This window comes from Ceratotherium simum, chromosome 7 (genome assembly GCF_057802395.1).
Source record: "Ceratotherium simum simum isolate JZ-2026a chromosome 7, ASM5780239v1, whole genome shotgun sequence".
NCBI lineage: Eukaryota > Metazoa > Chordata > Mammalia > Perissodactyla > Rhinocerotidae > Ceratotherium > Ceratotherium simum.
In genome coordinates this window covers 12907120-12926650 of record NC_141906.1, presented here as the reverse complement: position 1 = coordinate 12926650, position 19531 = coordinate 12907120, and the positions used below count along the sequence as shown (strand labels likewise).

The 19531-nt window shown below is 52.3% G+C and overlaps 1 protein-coding gene across 1 annotated transcript in view; it reads left to right on the top strand.

The window, feature by feature from the left end:
* The window catches only part of OTOG (otogelin), a 94083-nt gene that overhangs the window by 2735 nt on the left and 71817 nt on the right, over window positions 1-19531 (top strand). Inside the window, exons 4-17 of the mRNA XM_014786825.2 lie at window positions 1645-1720; window positions 2972-3064; window positions 3248-3402; window positions 5687-5805; window positions 6931-7136; window positions 7963-8093; window positions 8338-8444; window positions 8861-8970; window positions 9375-9503; window positions 10363-10471; window positions 10755-10801; window positions 11316-11461; window positions 16912-17044; window positions 18020-18197. Coding sequence (XP_014642311.2) covers window positions 1645-1720; window positions 2972-3064; window positions 3248-3402; window positions 5687-5805; window positions 6931-7136; window positions 7963-8093; window positions 8338-8444; window positions 8861-8970; window positions 9375-9503; window positions 10363-10471; window positions 10755-10801; window positions 11316-11461; window positions 16912-17044; window positions 18020-18197 — 1739 coding nt within the window. The remainder of the gene's footprint in view (window positions 1-1644; window positions 1721-2971; window positions 3065-3247; window positions 3403-5686; window positions 5806-6930; window positions 7137-7962; window positions 8094-8337; window positions 8445-8860; window positions 8971-9374; window positions 9504-10362; window positions 10472-10754; window positions 10802-11315; window positions 11462-16911; window positions 17045-18019; window positions 18198-19531) is intronic.

Genomic DNA, 19531 nt, shown 5'->3' with positions numbered 1-19531 from the left:
TTTATTTTCTGTATCTATAAATATTATTCTGAGAAGGGGCTCATAGGCTTCACTAGACTGTCAGAGGGGTTTATGGCATAAAAAGGATGAAGAACTCCTGATCTATACTGAAGCTAAGCATTTGGGCAGGATTTAATATTTTCTCCAGAAAATGGCCTCCACCCTGTGGCACAGGCTGGCTTGACCTCGCAATACCAGCCTCAGAGGCCACTTCTGAGGTGGAGACAAGGAGTGGAGAGACCCAAAGACCCAGTGTAATCGGGCTCTTCAGGGCCTGTGGGATGATGGTGGTGACCGTTTTCCCGGCTGCTGTCTCCCGTTTCCTGTGGTCTCTGAGGCCCCCTGAGACGGCTTACCCCCAGGGTGGAAGCCTGACTCCTGGGGCTCGTTCTGGGTCTGCAGGGTAAGGAGAGCCGGGGAAGACCCAGGAACTGGGGCCATAGTGGGATGGGAATGCTGAAATCGGGCCAAGGAGGGGCCAGTGACCTTGCAGGGGGTCAGCAGGACAGTGAGAGGGAGGGGACAAGTGCCCGGGGATGAGGTGGAGAGACTCGGCATGGAAGGTGGGGCAAAGACTGGGTTAGGGCTTCAGGGACCAAGGGTTCTGGATACTTTCTATGTTCCAAGTCCTTCGCTGGAGGCTGGGGATTCAGTCTGGGGATGCAGAGATGGCAAGGAGGGAGGAAGACACGTGAGACAGACACCCACAGCGTAGTTTGTGCCTTGGTGGCCCTGGGAACAAGAGCAGGAGCTCCGTGAGGGCGGGGACTTTGTCCTGTTCACTGCGCCTGGCCAAGACCGGGCACAGAGTTCTGGGAAGTTGTACAAATGAGGAGGCTGAGGCCGAGAGGGAGAGACTGCTGTGCTCCGAGTCCTAGTCCAGGTGACATTAGGTAGGAGTTCCAAGAGGTCAGATGTCCAAGTCACTTAGCCGTGTGGTGACTGAACACTTGTGATGTTCAGTACAGTCCTAATTTCAGATGGTTATGTCTCGAGACACCAAGTGTTGGGATTTCTGGTCTGAAAATAGGATTTCTGAGCTACGCCTTGCTTGTGTCCTCCTCTGATTTGTGGTGACAGGGAGCGCCCTGACTTGGAGCTGAGTTCTGAGGACTGCAGGTAGTGACCTTTGAGGCAATGTTTTTGCTGTTGTTGGAAGAGCCCAAAAGGAAGGTTGGGGTGGGGGGCAGGGTGAGATGTTCCCCTGCCCTGGGGTGAGGGGCTGCCTTTGTTTCTTAGCTCTGCCCCACGTGGTTTCTGTGGTAAGGAGGAACCATGTTTGTTCTCTAGACAAGGGGGTTTTGTGTTGGGCTGTGGAGGACACAGAGGTTTACTAGGGAGGGAAGGAGGCAGGGGCACTGGGGGATATTGGAGCACGGAGGGGAGGGGTGTGTTCAAGCAACCGAGATGCCACTTTTGAGGGTAAAAACCAGCCTCCACTCCTCTGGGCCTAGGGCAGGCCTGAAAATCCATACCTCTTCCGGACCTCTCAGAAGTGGGCCTGGGGAGGTGGAGATGCTGGGGCACCGAGGGGCAGGGGACCTCACTGCCTCTAGGTGATGGACAGGAACGGCTAGACCTCTAGGAAGGTGCCCTCCCTGAGGCCAGCCTTTGATCGAGTTCTCTTCCTTCTGTCTTTAAAAGGGGGCTGATGCCCTGGACCCCTTGGCCATGTCTTCCTGGGAAAGGCGGCTCCATCGGGCCAAATGTGCACCATCTTGTAAGTGGCCCCCTCCTTGTGGCCTGTGGGCTGTGCGGGGGAGGGTCCTGGCCCACAGAGAGGCCTGTGAGGGCAGGCTGGTCTTCCCTCAGGGCCTCTTGTGACCTCTTCTCTCTGCATGAGGTCTCCTTCCACCTTCCCCAGCTCGGCCTCTAACTCCGTTCTGCTTTCTCCTTGCTGGCTGAGGAGAGCTTCCTCTCCAGTGTCTTGTCTTATGACCACAGCCCTGTGGCTTTCCCTGCTCACAGTCTCTGACTCCAGTGAGATTGGGCTTCCTTGCTTAGTGGTTGTTTTCCTCCTCCACTTCACCCTGTTTCTGTGGCCTCTTTTTACGTTCTGTGGCATTGCCCTTCATCTTGTCCTGTGTCTGTGGCCTTTCCCCTCACCTGTCCTGTGTCCGTGGTCTCTCGGCTCACTCTGTCCTGTGTCCATGGCCTCTCCCCTCACCTGTCCTGTGTCCATGGCCTCTCTCCTCACCCTGTCCTGTGTCTGTGGCCTCTCCCCTCACCCGTCCTGTGTCCGTGGCCTCTCCCCTCACCTGTCCTCTGTCCATGGCCTCTCCCCTCACCTGTGTCCTGTGTCCGTGGCCTCTCCCCTCACCTGTGTCCTGTGTCCGTGGCCTCTCCCCTCACCTGTGTCCTGTGTCCGGGGCCTCTCCCCTCACCCGTCCTGTGTCCGTGGCCTCTCCCCTCACCTGTCCTGTGTCCGTGGCCCCTCCTCTCACATCATGCTCCTTTCCTCACCACACTCTGCTGTGCTTTGCCTTCTCATCCTCTGTGGCCTTTCTCTCTACTGTGCTCCAAATACGAGGCCTCTCCCCCCTCTCCGGGTTTATGCCTTGGCCTCTTCGCCTGAGCTTATGGAACAGTGAGGAGAGCAGTACTTGAAGATCTCGAACAGTCTCCTTGCTCACCGCACTTGCTCCATATGCTCAGTTCTGCCTACCTTGTCTGGCGGCCAGGAACTTCTGGCTTAGGGAGCTGAAGGCCCAGGTGGCCACTTGGTGTATGGTGAAGGCAGGTACTCTAAGACCCCACCCCACCTACTTGCCAGGGAGAGGGCCAGGCAGTGGTCTGAGGCACCCTTAAGGCTAGCTCCTGTGGAATGTTGGGGCTACCTGTGATGGGGATCTGAGTTCCATGAGCTCTGAGAGGGCTGGGGCCTGGTGACCCCGCATGAGGGAGGTGCTGTGTCACTGGGTTCTGCTAATGTCGGCTCGATGGGGAGGTGCCTTCTGTGTCTCCCTTGCAGACTTGTTCTCCTGCTTCAACGGGGGTGAGTGTGTGCACCCGGCCTTCTGTGACTGCAGACGCTTCAATGCCACTGGGCCGCGCTGCCAGATGGGTGGGTCTGGGCTCCATCCCACCTCTGGGAGGGGCCATGGGTGCAGGGAAGGCTGTGCGTCTGAGGCCTGGGGGTCCTGGGCTCGGGAGGGGTGGGGGTGGCCCTGCCAGGGCCAGAACCCTTTAGCCTCTGACTTGGTGCCCACTGCAGCTACACAGAGAAGTTCTCTTTTCCCTGGCTCAGTGTACAACGCTGGCCCTGAGCGGGACAGCATCTGCCGGGCGTGGGGACAGCACCACGTGGAGACATTTGATGGCCTCTACTACTACCTCTCCGGGAAGGGCAGCTACACACTGGTGGGGCGCCATGAACCCGAGGGGCAGACCTTCTCAGTCCAGGTGAGGTCGCCCCTGCCCTGCTGTCCAGGAAGGCTCCACTAGGCCCTGGAGGCTGAGCTGGCCTGGGCTCTGCTTGTCACAGTTGGAGAGTCTGCCCCCGGAAGGAGCTGGGGGCTCCACAGTTCTCTCTCACCCACTCACTCCTGGTTGCCCCTGGCCATTCATTCAGTCACTCATTCATCCAGTATTTATTAAGTGCGTGCCTGTACTGTTCTTGGCACAAGGCTTGGTGGTGGCCTTGTGAACAACAACACAGATGTGCTCTCTGTCTCTGTCACAGAACTTATAGTCTAATGGGGAAAATAGACATTAAATCAAATGAATCATTTCAAGTACAACTGAGCGCTACAGGGGAGAAATGCCAACTGCTAGAAGAGCGTGTGATGGAAGCCCAACTTTGCTTATTGGGAAGGATGATGATCAGGGAAGACTTCCAGAAGGAAGTGACGTTTAAGTTGGGCTCTGAAGAATGAGCTAGAGTTAGCCAAGTGAAGGGTCGCAGGGGTGGGGGATGGATGTGAGAACATTCTAGATAAAGGGAATTTGGATGCTAGAGACCTGAGATAAGAAAGAGCATTGTGCCTCAGAGGAAATGGTAGAAGTCCTGGATGACTCGGTTTAGGGTAACCTCCTCTAAGAAGGCTTCCTGGGTGCCCTGAACTCCTGAGCTTGCTGGGGGCTCGTCTCTGTGTAACCAAAGTTCCACATCATTATGCCGTCATTGCATTTCTAGAAACAGGTCTGTTTCTAGGTGGGTCTCCTCTACCAGATGTAAGCTTTTCAGGCCAGGGACCAGGTCTTATCATTTGTGTTCCCGGTACCTAGATTAGTGCTCGGTATAAGTTTGCTTGTATCTGAACACGTGTGACTCACTGTCAGGCAGACCTGATTTACACGCTTACCCCGTGTGTTGAGTGGGGAGTCACCGTCAGGCACAGGTCAGTACCCCTCCTCCTGGAGAAAAGTCGATTTGGGGAGCCAGCTCTGCTGAAGGGCTCCTCGGTCAGTACTGAGTTAGGGCCTAGGGGTTGGGAGTTTGGGGAGATCCTAGTGCTCAGTGTCACCCCTCTGCCAACTGGGCATGCCCCTTCTGTCTCAGGCATAGACCTGCTAAGAGGCTGCCCTGGGCCCTGGGACCATGCTCTGGATGGACTGGGGACTCTGACCAATTCTGCCCTCTCCACCTTGGGGTACCACACATCAGAGTTTTTCATGACTGTGTCATTTCATGATGGATGTGCCACAATTACTTAGACTAATGGGGTGCCACGCATTTGTGGATTATGAAATCAACTTATTTGGTCACAACCAGCATCAAAAAAAAAAAAAAAAAAGGGAAAGAAAAAACAGAGAGAATAGAAAATATTATTAGAATGCATTACACATTAATGGGGGTAAATATTATTTTGTAAAACTTTTGTTTTATGTATATATGTGTATATTTATATTTCTTACTATGGATTATGGTCAAAAAAGTTTGAAAAATACTTAGACTATGAGGTGGCTTTCACAGGTCCCACTTTTAGTTGAAGTGGCTCCAGCCTGCTTAACCACATTTATCAGTAATCTAATGGAAGGTTCACTCCTGGGAAGAGTTTCCACGCTTGGAAGAGACACATTTGCAGACCTTTTTCCTAAGCTCTGAGAGCCTCCCCCCATCCCCCTGGGTCCTGTGGCCTTGGAGGTATGGGTTCTGTCAGAGCAGGGCGCAGAGGAGATGTGTGTGAGGGCAGCACAGGAGTGGCATGTGCGCCTGTGTGTGCAGGGAAGGGCTGGACTGTGCCTCTAGGGTCGTGGTAGGAGTGTGTGTTTATGGTGTGTGCTTTGAGTATGCCCTGTGAGTATGTATGAGGGGTGTGTGTGTGTTCATTCTGCATGAGTGTGTGATGGTGTGAGTGTCTATCTTGGCTTTCAACCTGATGGGATAACCTGGGAGAGATAAACAAAACATCCAGAAATAAAGAGAGAGCACAATGTACTGGAAAGAGCCCTGAATTTGAGCCATCAGAGCTGGGTTAACACCCTGGCTATGTATGTGACCTTCGTCATGTCACCTCTCTGAGCACCTGTTGCCTCCTCTCTGAAATGCAGATAATCACAGCTCTGACCTCCCTGTGGTGTGGTGGGGACTGGGAGAGATCACAGAGGAAGGGTGCTTGGCGCGCAGGGGGCAGGCAATCAGCATTAGCTGAAGCTTAACAGGGTGCCCCTAGGCACAGAACCGGAGCTCAGGGCCAGGTGTGTGGCAGGACCCTGCCCACTGGCCTCTGAACCCCCCAATCAGGTGCACAACGACCCGCAGTGCGGCACCTCCCCGTACGCCTGCTCCAGGTCTGTCAGCCTCTTCTTGGCGGGTGAGCAGGAGATCCGTCTGGCCAAGGAGGTCACCCGCGGAGGCGTGAGGTAACTAGGACACCTTCTGCCCTGAGCGCTCCTACTCGCTGGCGCTGGGGCAGCTGGTGGGGGGGGATGGGCGAGCCCCCGCCCTTCTCAAGCCTAAAGGAAAGTGCTCTCTGGGGGCGAACAGCAGAGTTTCCACCATTAGGGCAGGAACATACTGGCAGGCCAGCTGGGTTTCTAGTCCTCTGAGTTTGTGGAAAGATGAGTCCCTGGGGATTTTCTGGAACTGTCAGGCCCTGTGCGTTTCCAGACAATGGGTGTTCAGGCAAATAGCAGAGGTTTTCAGATAACTGAGATATTTCCACTATAAGCTTAATTTTTTTTCGTCCACAATTTGAAGGAAATCTGAACGGATCATACGCAGTTCAAGCCCCCCTTAAAGCAGATGCTGAGCACACTTTCACCTTTTCTGATGACATAGGGTCATTTTGAATGTCGCTTATCTTGCTGGGACATCAGGGACACCTGGGGGACACTTGAGGAATGGGAACTCTTTGCTCCCACACTAAATGGCCCCAGACTGTGGTCCTCTCTGAAATCTTTCTTGCATCTCTTCTTCACTGTCCTTCCCTTCCCTGGTTGTCCACTGTCACTTTATGTTGCACCTTGGTGGTGGGGGTGGGGGTGGGGGTGGTCTTCCTGCAAGTTGCCAAATTCCAGATTGGCAAGGAGACAGCGTACCAGAAAAACTGGGAGAGTGTCAAGATTGCTGTAGCCCTGCGTATCTTCTTTTGCCCCCAGTTCTCCTTCTCTCTCAGCTTTTTCTTCCCCTACACAAAAAATAAAGTAAGTGTCTGCTTATACCATCTCTTCTGTCTAGGAGAAGGGAGCTGGCAAATTCAGTCACTCTAAGATTTATCCCTGCCAGGGAAATTGCAGTTTTAAGAAGCAATTTTAAAGCTCTGTAGACAAAGGAATCCCTCTCTAATGGTGGACTTCCAGGCCCCTGAAAAGTCAGGGGGAGGAAGGGTGGGGACCTCGGATCCCGTGGTACCAGTGACTGCGTGGATGAGGCAGGTGCCGTGTACGTGATGGGACCTGCAGGAGGGGACAGTAGGTCCTTTGGTGAAGGGACTGGGCTGGTTGAGGTGGTGTGGACACCGTGAGGCTCTGGGCTGTGCCCTGCAGGGTCCAGCTGCCGCATGTGATGGGGAGCGTGCGTCTGCAGCGGCTTGCTGGCTACATCCTCGTGCGGCATCAGTCGGCCTTCACGCTGGCCTGGGATGGTGCCTCGGCTGTCTACGTCAAGATGAGCCCGGAGTTCCTGGGCTGGACCCATGGGCTGTGTGGGAACAACAATGCCGACCCCCAGGATGACCTGGTGACCAGCTATGGTGAGGTGCAGGGCAGGTGGCCTCTGAGGGGTTTTGGTGGGGGTGGGGGACAGCTCATGGGGCAGGACCCTGAGGCCATGGTACTAAAGACCCAGTGGGAGGCCAGGGCCCCTTCCTATCAAGTGTGTGGCCTTAGGCACATTCTTAACCACTCAACCTCAGTTTCCTCATCTGTAAAATAGTCACGATGAGAATTCTCTGTAGGGTGTGTGAAGATCTAATGGGCACTTTGCTAGGTGGCATTGATCCTGCGAGGTGTGTGGGTGTGTGTGAGGGGTGGGGAACAGGGAGCGGAGGGCCAGAGAGAGCCAGAAAGAGAAAGGGCCCAGTTGCACTGAAGGTCCCTGTGGAGGAGTGGTAAGAAGTAAAAGTGAAGCGTGCAGGGCCAAACCATGGTGACTCTTTGAGCACCCACAACATAGCGAACACGTTTCATGCATCATCTCGTATAGTCTTTATAGCAATAATTTCATGGGAGGATTATTGGCCCCGTTTCTCATATGGGGAAACTGAGGCTCAGAACAGTGCAGGAACTCGTCCAGGCTCACATACTAGTTCTCTGATTGCAGGGTGTTGCCTTCCCTGGGTCTGGAGCAGTAGGGAGCTACTGCAGGTTCTGAGCATTCTTGACTTTTATCACCAATCAGCTTTTTCAGGAGAGTGGCTCCGTTGGGAAATGCGGATTGTGATGGGAGCTCAGGAGGCCAGATTCTTCAACTCCTTTCCCACCTCTTGGCATCTCTGTGGCTCCGCCTGCCCTCCCCAGAGCCTTCTGTGCCCCCCACCCTGCCCCTCCACCCGTGGTCATGCTGGTTCTCCCTGACAGGGAAGCTGACGGACGATGTGGCTGAGTTTGTGCACAGTTGGGAGGCGCAGGCCCCCAACCAGCCTCCAGGGCCCACAACCTCCTCCCTGCCTCGCCCACCGTGCCTGCAGCAGAGCCCGGGAACCATGCAGGTCTGGATCCTGGGGAGAGCCCCCACCCCGGCTCCTGAGCCCCCACCTGAGTGCCTGGCTTAGGTTGGTTTCCCCTGGCTGCAGGGATGCAGGGTTGTCTGTGCCCAGGGCCCCTTCCCTGTCCTCTCCACTCTCCTCTTTCTCTCCCTCGGGCCCAAGTTGGGTTCCATGTGGGGCTGGCAAAGTCAGAGGGCTGAGCATGGCCCTGCCAGCCCCCGGCTCTGGCTCCTGGTCCTTGCCCCAGGGGGTGTACGACCAGTGTGAGGCGCTGCTGCGGCCGCCCTTTGATGCCTGTCACACCTACGTCAGCCCTCTGCCCTTCACGGCCAGCTGTACCAGTGATCTCTGCCAGTGAGTGGGCAGCCGGAGCGGGGTTGGCATTCGGTTGTGGGGAGACCTCTCCCAGTATTGGGGTGGGGGCTCAGCATGTGGGCCACTGAGCCTGATAGTCCCAGGCAGGTGGATGTGCTTCCCGAAGCTCTGAAGTTCTTTTCTGCATGGGTGGGACAGGGCTTCCCTACTCACCGAGGTCCAGAAATGGGGCCTGACCCCTTGAGGGTCACACAAGTCAGTGGCCATGCTGGGACTAGAACCCAGGTTTCTTGCCTCCAGTTACAGTTCTGTGTACCTCGATGCCTTCCCTGGTCCCCTTTCCCAGCTGTGTGGGGAGGAGGGGTGCCCTGAGCCCTGGCAGTCTCTGGAGGGTGCTGGAGGCCTGGTGGCAGATTGGGCCTTGCTCCAGCGTGACCCTCGGTCTCCCTGCACAGGTCAGTAGGCGATGAAGCCACCTGGTGCCGGGCGCTGGCAGAGTACGCCCGGGCGTGTGCCCAGGCGGGGCGGCCCCTGCAGGGCTGGAGGACCCAGCTCTGGCAGTGCGGTAGGTGCAGCCCTGTGTGGTGGGCAGCGACGGGTGCAGACAAGCTCTGTCCTGGGCCGTGGGTGGTATTCTCAGGCCTCAGCTCAACATCCTGTCCTGCTCAGAACCGCGGTTGTCAGAGCTTTAAGCCCTGAGGTCCTGTCCTCATGTGACAGATGGGAAAACCGAGGCTCAGAGCAGGAGGGCGTGGCCTAGGGCCCCAGAGTGAGATGGGGGCCGTTCTCAGAGCCTCCCGGGCTCTCGCCAATTTCCTGGTCACCCAGGGTTCCCACTGGAACTAGAGGGTCAGGAAAATCAAAGCCCTCCCACCCCGACCCCAGGGCCTGGGGAAGGGGCTGCGTTGGTCCTGGCAGAGCTGGGGCCAGTCAGGAGCTGACAGGCCGTGCTGCTCCCTTCCTCCCCAGCCGTGCACTGCAAGGAGAAGGCCTTTATCTACAACGAGTGCATTGCCTGCTGCCCCGCCTCCTGCCAGCCCCGGGCGTCCTGTGTGGACAGCGAGATTGCCTGTGTGGACGGCTGCTACTGCCCCGACGGTACGCCAGGGGTGGGGGGTCCCTGGCGGCATCTTCCCGGCCTGGCACAGATGCGCGTGCAGCAAGGGCTCAGAGGATGCCTGTTTGTGGAATGAATGAAGGGAGGAGCAAACAACTAATAAGGGAATAAATGAATGAATGGCTTAAGGGAGGTGAGGGTGGGGATGGAACTGTGGCTCTTGAGAGGTTCATGGGGTATTTAATTTCATCAGGACTGAGCTTTTTAAGGTGTGTAGATGAGGACAAGTCATTCATTCACTCATTTATCATACATGCATTTGTTTACATTCAGACTGTTTTTCATGGTGTATAAATTTGCAGCCCATCTGTAGTGTGCGGCTCACTTGGTTAGGAGGGGGGCTGGGATGAAAAATATAAAGATGCAGTCATTGACTTTAGGGATCAGAATCTGGTGGCAGTGATAAGACACTTACACACAAGACCCTGGTGTAAGACACAGTCTGGTGAGGACCAGCTCAGGGGCCCAGACAAGAAGAGATGTAGGAATTCAGTGGGGGAGGGGGATTGTCAGGGGATGCTTCCTGGAGGAGGTGGTAGCTAAGCTGGTTCTAGATGCAGTGACAGGCTTTTGAGAGGTGGCGGGGAGAAGCCAGTCAGTATGCGGGTTGTTTGAGGTGGGTGGTTCTCTGAGCAGAGGTCTGGAGGTGAGATTACTTGCTCAGAGGGGTTCAGATCTGGCCTGAGCCAAGGGTTTATACAAGATAAAGTTTGAGAGTGTGCTCAGTGGTGAAAGAGCTTGGATGAGGGGGAAAGAGCTTTATCACAGGCCCTGGGGAGCCGTGAAAGGTTTGTGAACAGGACCAGGGGTGTGTTAAGTGGGCCTTTGCTGTCACCCTAGGGCTGATCTTTGAGGACGGGGGCTGCGTGGCACCAGCTGAGTGTCCCTGTGAGTTCCACGGGACCCTGTACCCGACTGGCTCTGTGGTGAAAGAAGACTGCAATGCCTGGTCCGTGTCCACTGCTGGGGGTGGGGAGAGGCAGTGAGTTCCAGGGCTTTCCACCAGGGCTGCCCATCTGGGGTCTGGGAGCCCTGACAACATGGGGACACTCACTCAGCATCTCTGAGTCGCAGGAGATCTTACTAGATCCAATCCGGAGGGGAATCTCCACCACGCATTTAGAGATGGGAAGACTGAGGGCAGGGCAGGAGCTCTGTGGCCCCTGTGGTCCTCCAGCGTCCATCCCAGGCCTGGAGGGTGAGCCCCTGCCCCCTCGGTCTCTGTGTTTCAGCACCTGCACTGCAGGCAAGTGGGTGTGCAGCACATCTCTCTGCCCAGGTACGTCTGGCCCCCACCTACACTCCCCCCCTTCCTCTAGTCTCACGGCCCCTCATGGCAGGAGTGTTCTGCGGGGCCAGGCCTGCTGGGGGGACAGGGAGTGGTCACACAGTTCTCTTGGCTTGGCCTGCCCCACTTTGTTTCCTCAGAGCCACGTGGCCTGATTAAGGGATTGCTCCACCCCCTGTCAGGGGGGGTTTTTCATGGGGTCTTGTATTTCTAAGGGTCTTCCTGAGCTTAGGGGGCTTGGAGCAAGACTGGCCTCCAAGCTCAGAACCTGGTCTCCTGTCAGAGGGAGATGCCAGCACAGGGCCGCGTCTCCCTTCCTACAGGCCTGTGGGGGCAGGGCTGCGTCTCCCCAGTGACCAGGAGTCCCAAAGGGAAGCAGGGCTCCCAACACTGCCCTGATTCCTGAGGACAGGGTGCTGTCTCCTCCTCGTGCTCTGAGCCCGCAGGGTGGAGGCAGTCCCCGGGGGCAGCTCCCATGGGTCAGCTGCCTTTCTCTGCCCCTCAGCTGAGTGCTCAGTGACCGGCGACATCCACTTCACGACCTTTGACGGCCGCCGGTACACCTTCCCTGCCACGTGTCAGTACATCCTGGCTAAGAGCCGCTCCTCAGGCACCTTCACGGTGACACTGCAGAACGCCCCATGTGGCCTGGTAAGGACTGGGGACCCCAGGCCCAATCTAGCCAGCTCCCCGTGCCCTCTGCCCCTAGAGAGGCTAGGGGACTTAGGGCGGGGCCCCAGGTCTTTCCACAGCCCACTCACCTCGCTGTCTATTCTTTCTGGGCAGAGCCAGGGGGCAGAAGACCAGGTTCTGGCTCTAGAACATCTGCTGAGAGTCACTTCCCTTTCCTGGGCCTCAGTGTTTAAAAAAATCTCTAAAATAGGTCTAATTCAACTTAATCTTCTCTGCTTCCTTGGACTGTACCTTCAACATCTCTGTATTCATTCATTCAGCAAACACTGAACATCTATTTGTGCCAGAAGGTGTGTTGGGTCTTGGAGATGAATTAGCCCTGGCTATGCCCTCCTTGGCCTTATAGTTTAGTGGGTGAGGCAGACAAATGACCCCATAACCCAGTATGTTATAGGAGCTGTGACAATGTGGAGAGTACTGGTAGATCTCCATAGAGGAACTTTTCCTTGTTATTTTCCCCGGGTGTCAGGTGGGAGGAAGGAGTGGATCAGGAAAGGCTTCCTGGAGGAGGTGACCCCTGAGCTGTGTCAGCCACTTGTCAACATAACTGAGAAAATGACCACCTTGTGAGTCTGGTGTAGATGTGGGTTTGTCTGTCTCTCAGTGGTGACTGCATTGTCTCTGAGCTAACCATGCTGAGCTGCCTCACGAGCCCTGGTCTGGGCTGCACTCAAGCTCCTCCCTGCACAACAAAGCAGGGGTTCACCCCCATAGCCAGAGCCGCCATCCCCCATCCCACCTCCCTACTGGCCTTCTCCAGCCGCCAGTGCTGAGGTCCCTCAGTGGGAGCTGACATCAGCTGGAGGTGCCCCTCCCTGGCCCTGGGGACCAGGGCTGAGCATGGACGAGATGGGGGGCTGGGCTTTCTTCCTCTTTAGGCCTGAATGACCCCCTCCCCTCTCTCTGCCAGAGAATGGCCTGGCCCTGCCCTTGGCTGCTCTCTGAGTCAGGAGGATACGTGGCCTCAAAGTCGGGTCACTCCCATCACATCCTGAGGGTGGCAAAAGAAAAGGCAAAGCAGACAGACAGCCCTGCTAGGCTCCTTCCCACTCACGGTGTTCTCAGTCTTAGAATGCCTGAGGGCTGTGGGACCTCGGGGGTCCCTTACTCAGCCCGCTCTGTTCCTGATGGCAGCCGCCCAGCCTCGGCCTAAGGCAACCTGCACACTGCTGGACAGCGCCTCTCGATAGCGCATTCTTCTTACCGTGAGCCAGGTCTCCTCCTTGTGACTTCATCCACGCTGATGAACCGATGGAGGGACGGCTTTGTGCCAGCCCTGTGGGGGGCACGGTGAGGGTTATGCAGATGAATCAGACCCCGGTCCTAGCCTCCAGGAGCTCACAGCCTGATAGGGGAGGTCAGTCATGTCCTCAGGTCGGTTGCTTCAGTATGGGATACAACATGATCAGTGCCGTAAGTGGGGAGATCTGTGGTGGAAGAAATATTCCTACAGGTCAGAAGAAGGGCTCAGGGAAAGCCTCATGGCAGAGGTAGCATTTGAGCTGAATGACCTAAAAAGTAGGCCTAAAAAGATACATAGAAATAAAATATGTGTGTTTGAGGATAGGGAGGAAGGGCAATCCAGGAGGATTAGATCATATGAGAAAAGCAGTGAGGTTGGAATGTTCTAGAATGCATTAAAGCAGATGAAGAAGGACTGTTGCTGGGAAAATGGGGAGTGTGTAGGAGACAAGAGGAAGAGTCAAAGATCAGGCTGTGCCTTTAATCCTGGGTGAACAGAATGGGGTGGGTGAGGACATTAACAGAGAGGATGATGATGATAAAATATTTCACAGTGCTTTGAACTTTGACTAATCGCTTTTGCATACAACATCTAGTTTAAGGTTCAAAATACCTTCACATAGTAGTCGTCATTATTCTCCCCATTTTAAATATGACGAGACAGGTCCACAGAGCTTAGAGCGTTCCTGACACCCACAGCCAGCAGGGGGCGGAGCTGAGCCGGACCCAAGGTTGGCTGTTGTCCGGAATGCCTGTCACAGCCTCTTAAGACACCCACCCCAGAATCAGTGTAGTGTTTACAGGCTTCAAAGTTTTCTTAAGTAGCCTTTATTTTTTAGAACAGCTTTAGATTTTACAGAAAAATGCAAAGGTAGTACATAGAGTTCCCGTATACCCCACACCCAGTTGCCCCTGTTATTAACATCATACATGAGTATGGTACATTTGTTTCAAATAGTAAACCAATATTGATACATTATCATTGACTAAAGTCCATACTTTATTCAGATTTTCTTAGTTTTTTAACCTAAGGTCATTTTTCTCTGCCAGGACTCCACATTACATTGGGTCATCGTGTCTCCTTAGGCTCTTCTTGGCTGTTACAGTTCCTCAGACTTTATTTACGATGACCTTAAAAGTTTTAAAGAGTACTGGTCAGGTATTTTGTAGAATGCCCCTCTGTTGGAATGTGTATGATGTTTTCCTCATAGTTAGAGTAGGGTTATGGTTTTTTGGGAGGACGATCAGAGGTAAAGTGACATTTTCATTGTATCTTATCAAGGGTACATACAAGCAACACGGTTTACTACTGTTGATGTTGATGTTGACCTTGGTCATCTGGCTGAGGTGGTGTTTGTCAGGTTTCTCCACTGTAAAATTACTCCTTTTTCCCCCTTCCAGACTATTCTCTTTGAAAGGTAGTCACTATCTTCAGCCCACACTTAAAGAGTGGGGAGTTATGCTCCCTCTCCTCGAAGGCAGAGAATCTACATAAATTGTTTGAAATTTTTCTGCATAGATTTGTCTTTTCTCCCTCGTGTATTTTTTCAGTCATTTATTTATATCAGCACGGACTTATGGATATTTATTTTATACTTGAGTAATAATCCAATACTTCTTTATTTATTTTGTTACTCGAATTGTTCCAGCTTGGCCATTGGGCAGTCTTTAATTGGCTCCTGTGTCCCTCTGACATACCCCCATCATGTGTGTGTGTGTGTGTGTACTTTTTCACTTTGTGGCCCCACAAGATACACCAGGCTCATCTTGCGTATTTCCTGTCCCATTCCTAGAATCAGCCATTTCTGCAAAAATATCATCAGGCTCTCTTGGTTCCTTTTATTGGAGAATGGAATTAGAAACCAAGATCTGGAGCACTAGTTGTCCTCATTGCTACCTGGGTATCACTTCTTTAGGCCCTCTCAACTGGCAAAGGAAATATATGTGTAAACCATGTATATCCTTATATAACCAATGTATATACACATATATACACATAAATATTTCTATGAGTATCCCTCTGTATCTGTATGTGTTAAACACGAGTTCATGTTCCATCTCTAATCCATTACCACGTGGGTCATTCTAGCCTCCTCTCCTTGCTTCTCTATAAACACTCATTCAAACAGTGAGAAGTCTGGCTTCCACCATCTGCCATCCATTTATCTAATTGTTCAATTCCAGTATATGTGTATAGGAGTATCAGAATTATTAACCCATATCTCCATGGGAAATAACTTTATCAACTAGAGTACAGTGGTTATGCACAGTTTAACTCCACTTATTTCCAAAGTTGCTTAGGTGAACACCTTTCCCTGCACCCCTTTCAGTGAGGTTGTTTCATATATTTGTAATACAGTTAGATTCTTTTGTCACAGTCTACATTCCACACTGGGATCCCCTGACATCCTACAAGATTTTTTTAAAATTACATACATTAGGGTTCATTCTTTATGCTGTGAAGTTCTGTGGGCTTTGACAAATGCAACCTCTAAAGTATTTCATGCTCATATTCTTATCTGCATCAAACCAGATGGGACCAACCAAGTATTGCTATATCTCTGTTTTGTAGAGGAGAGAACTGAGGTTTGGATAAGTTAAGTGAGTTCTTTAGAGTCTCATAGCTTTCAGTGACATCGGAACTTGAACCCAAGACTTGGACTGAAGGGTGCAGGCTTTCTTCCTGCATCAGTGACATGTCCAGAGGGGACCAGAGGATGAGTGAGCTTGACAAAGAAGGTGGTGTTTTAGACAAAATGATTTTGAGCTGTTTCAGGGATTTTCTGTCCCCTTGGGCAGGAACTTGGGAGGAAGGTTGTAGCTTGTTGCACAATGTCTTTCTGAAAAGTTTCAAGCCCTGGTCATTTCATTTCACTGCCTGATTGTATCCCATTCCTGTTACATTTTCTCTAGCTGTCTTTGGACTTAGGATGAAGTCCAAAAATATTGCAAAGCTCTGCCTAAGCTGCCCCCTAACTACCTCTTGAACTTTATCTTAAACCACTTTGCCCAGTGGGCTCTGGCCCCTCTGGTCTTCTTTGATGTCCTTGAATGCATTCAGTGCCTTCCCGTGTCAGAAATTTTTGTACAAGCTTGTCCCTCTGCCTGGATGTCTCCCTCCTCCCCTTCTCCCTTGGCCCAGCCAGCTTCTATGCACCCTTCAGATCTCAGCTCAAATGTCCCTTTTTCCCCATGCCTCTGATCTGCACAATGGGGTTGTTAGTAGTACTTATTGAATAGAATTGCTGTGAGGATTAAGTGAGTAAGTATATATAAAAAGATTAGAACAGTGCCTGAACATAGTAACTCTACTAGAGTTAGCTGTTATTATTATAAATTGTAGTATTATTGAGTTTTATAATTGTTATGATTATTTTGACATTATTATTATCTTTCTCTAGGATGGTCTTTCCTACCTCTGTAGACTAAGTCTGGCTCCTTCGCTATATGCTTTCCTAGCACCTTATCCCTGTTTGCAGTGCTGATCACAATAATAATTAAATAACCAACTTTGAAATTACTTATTTAATGTCTGTGTCCCACATGAATACATATTATCCATATTCTCCAATACATGTTCTACATAGGGCAGGGACTATATATCTGTCATGTCATCACTGTATGATTGTATGGATGTCTTCCTGTGGAAGGGAGGTTTCAATGGGCCCACTGTGTACCACCCATTTCAGAGATGAGAACCTGAGGCCCAGAGAATATTAGCTCATTTCCTGCCTGCCTCTGAGTGGAGCGTGATACTCTGCAGGATGCAACACATGGAAAGAGCTATATAAACACCCATAAATGGATGAAATTAAAGTCCTGGATTGCAGTCAAGTGGGGAGGCCAGTGTTTCCAGGGCTAGCCCCTGCCATCCAGGGTCCATCTCTGCTCTGCATCATAGACAGCCTGAGAGTTGACTCTCATTTTTATTTGCATTATGCCAGCTCTGCCACTAAACTTCTCCAGTCTGAACCTCTGCCTTCCCATTCCTCAGACAAGGGCATTTGGTTAGAGGACCCCTAATGTCCTTTGGGGCTCTGTCACTGTGAGGAGCCTGCCCCTGGCCTCAAATGGCACTAGACTCCCTGTTCCTGGAGGGCTCTGTTGGGACCAGCCGGACAGACAGACTATCTCTGCCCTATTGGCCTTCCTCTCTCTCTCTCCAGAACCAGGATGGAGTCTGTGTCCAGTCAGTGTCAGTGATTCTGCATCAGGATCCTCGGAGGCAGGTGACCCTGACCCAAGCAGGGGATGTCCTTCTGTTTGACCAGTACAAGGTCACCCCACCCTACACAGATGGTAAGGCTTTGGTGGATGACAGCTAGCTGGGAGCTGGCTGCCCAGGCCTCTTCTTCCAGTTTCCTCTAGCCAGAGGAACAGCCACATCGGCAAGAGCTCACATTGCAGTACTAAGTGAATCAGGCCAGCGGGCACCTTGGTCCTAGGAACATGGCCTCCGGACTTGTAAAATGGTCTTTGTCCCCACCCCCACATGACAATAGGCTTCATAGCAGTATGATGGCGTCTCCTAACGTTAGGATATGAATGGAGCTGTTTTCCATCCCTACTCTCACTATTTATTAATTACTTATTATTCTGTCTGATTCCACAAGGGATTTGTGGTAGATTGTAGGAAGCACATCTAACAAAAATGGCAAAACCATTAAGAAATAAAATAGCACCAGAGAAAAAGAAAAAGAAAAAAAAGAACATGGGCTCAAGATTGAGAGGAAGGGGGATGCAAGGGGTATATAGAGGCCAAAGGAATGCAAGCCGCAAAAGGTGTAAAATTCGCTACAATTGCAAAAGGTGTAAAATTCGCTACAATTGAATCTAAAATTTAAAATTGCTACAATTGAATGTAAATCATATTGTGAGCTTCTTGATGGCCGTTGTGAAAAGAATGCCAGTTACAGAATTCTCCTTTGCTAGAGAAAGAAACATAGTTCCTTAGGGAAGCAAAGCTTTAATTGGCACCTGATGCTAAAAAAAAAAAAAAAAATCTCAGCCCGGGCTGCCTGGGTCCTGATTTCATTTATACTCATTATATATTCATTTCATTATACATTCATTTCATTATCCCTGGGTCCTGATTTCATCATTGAACAGGATTTCCTCATGGATCCCCAAACCGACCCCCTGGCAGGGCTTCACCGTGTGTGAAGACGGGTCTGGGTGGGTATGGGGGTAGGAGGGGGCCACGCAGGCGGAGTCAGCGGGTGGGGCACCTATTGGCCGAACTTCCTCCACCCCCTGTCCCGGTGCTGTGCCCAGACGCCTTTGAGATCCGGAGGCTGTCCTCCGTGTTCCTGCGGGTGAGGACCAACGTAGGTGTGCGGGTGCTCTACGACCGGGAAGGACTGCGGCTCTACCTGCAGGTGGACCAGCGGTGGGTGGAGGACACCGTGGGCCTCTGCGGCACCTTCAACGGCAACACGCAGGACGACTTCCTGTACGTGCCCCTGCCCCAGAACAGCAAGGAGGGGGGAGGTGGGCACCTTAGGGTCGAGTATCCAGAGGCACTGCCTAAAAGGATCATTCCCAAACTCCCATGGGCTCTTGCTGTGCCCGACATGCACCATTGATTATTTATTCCTCTACTTTTAAGTTTAAGTATGTTTCTTTAAGGCAATGTTCACAGTCTTCTCTGTGCAGAAGACAGCTGGGGAGCTTGTTAAAATGCTGATTCGTGGGTCCTACCCCTCAAGAATCTGATTTAGGGTGGGGCCCAAGAATCTAATTTTTAATAAGCACCACTGGGGTTCCAGTATATGAGGTCTGTGGACCATACCTTGAGAGTGAGGTCTTAAATTGGGGGACCTCAAGCTGGGTTTGATTTGGCTCATGGTTTTGCTTGTTTTAATTGACTGTGAACACCTTTGGATGAGTGTAAGCTACCAATGAGCAATGATGCCCCAAATCCTGCTTTCTATCCCACTGGGCCAGGCCAACCCATGTAGCTTTCCTGCCTGGTGCTTGAGGTTTCCACCCTGTGAGCCTCCGGATATTCAGGGGAAAGCTGTTCCCCGTGGACTGACAGAGGGTTGAGAGATTGGTTATCTGGGCATGGACACAGTTTAGGAACTTGGGAGGGGACAGGAGTCTGACCTTCCAGAAAGGAGAACAAAGGGTTGATCTTGAAGGCTGCAGGATCTGGCCAGTCCTTCAAGTTACAAAAATTAGATGATGCAGAAGGAAACACAAGAGGCTTTCTTCAGCCAGAAATGAGAATTCAGATTCGTTCAGAAAGACAAGAATGAGAAAACGCTGAGAGCTTTTCAGTGCATGTGCATTTGAAAATGTAGCATTCTACTCTGTCTTGCCTGGTGGGGCTGATGTCAGGGCAGCTGGCCAGAATGGTGGGGGCAGACCTTGGTTTAGTTTATGGGCTGCTTGCCACCCTCCTAAATGTGACCTCTGGGGGGAAATGGTGCCCTGTGTAACTGACTGCTCTCACTGCTCTGGAGCAGTAATGTGGGCGTGGTGGGTGCCAGGCAGAACCCACCCCCTGTGGATGCTGTGATCTCACCATTCCACCATCTATGCCTGGGTTTGGTGACTCTTGGAGACTGGCTATGTCTCAGAAACATGCTTCTCCCCTTTCCTGCCTTTACCGCCCCTTTGTGACTACTTCCTACCTGTTGAGAAAGGGAGGTCAAAAGAGTGTTCAGGGACTGCCCGTGGAGAAGGGAGGAGGACGTCTTAACCCAGTGAAGTTAGGTTCATGGTGTCCCTGTTTCTCTCTTTCTGACGTGAAGAGCTGGGGGTGGGTGGGGAAGGTGGGGC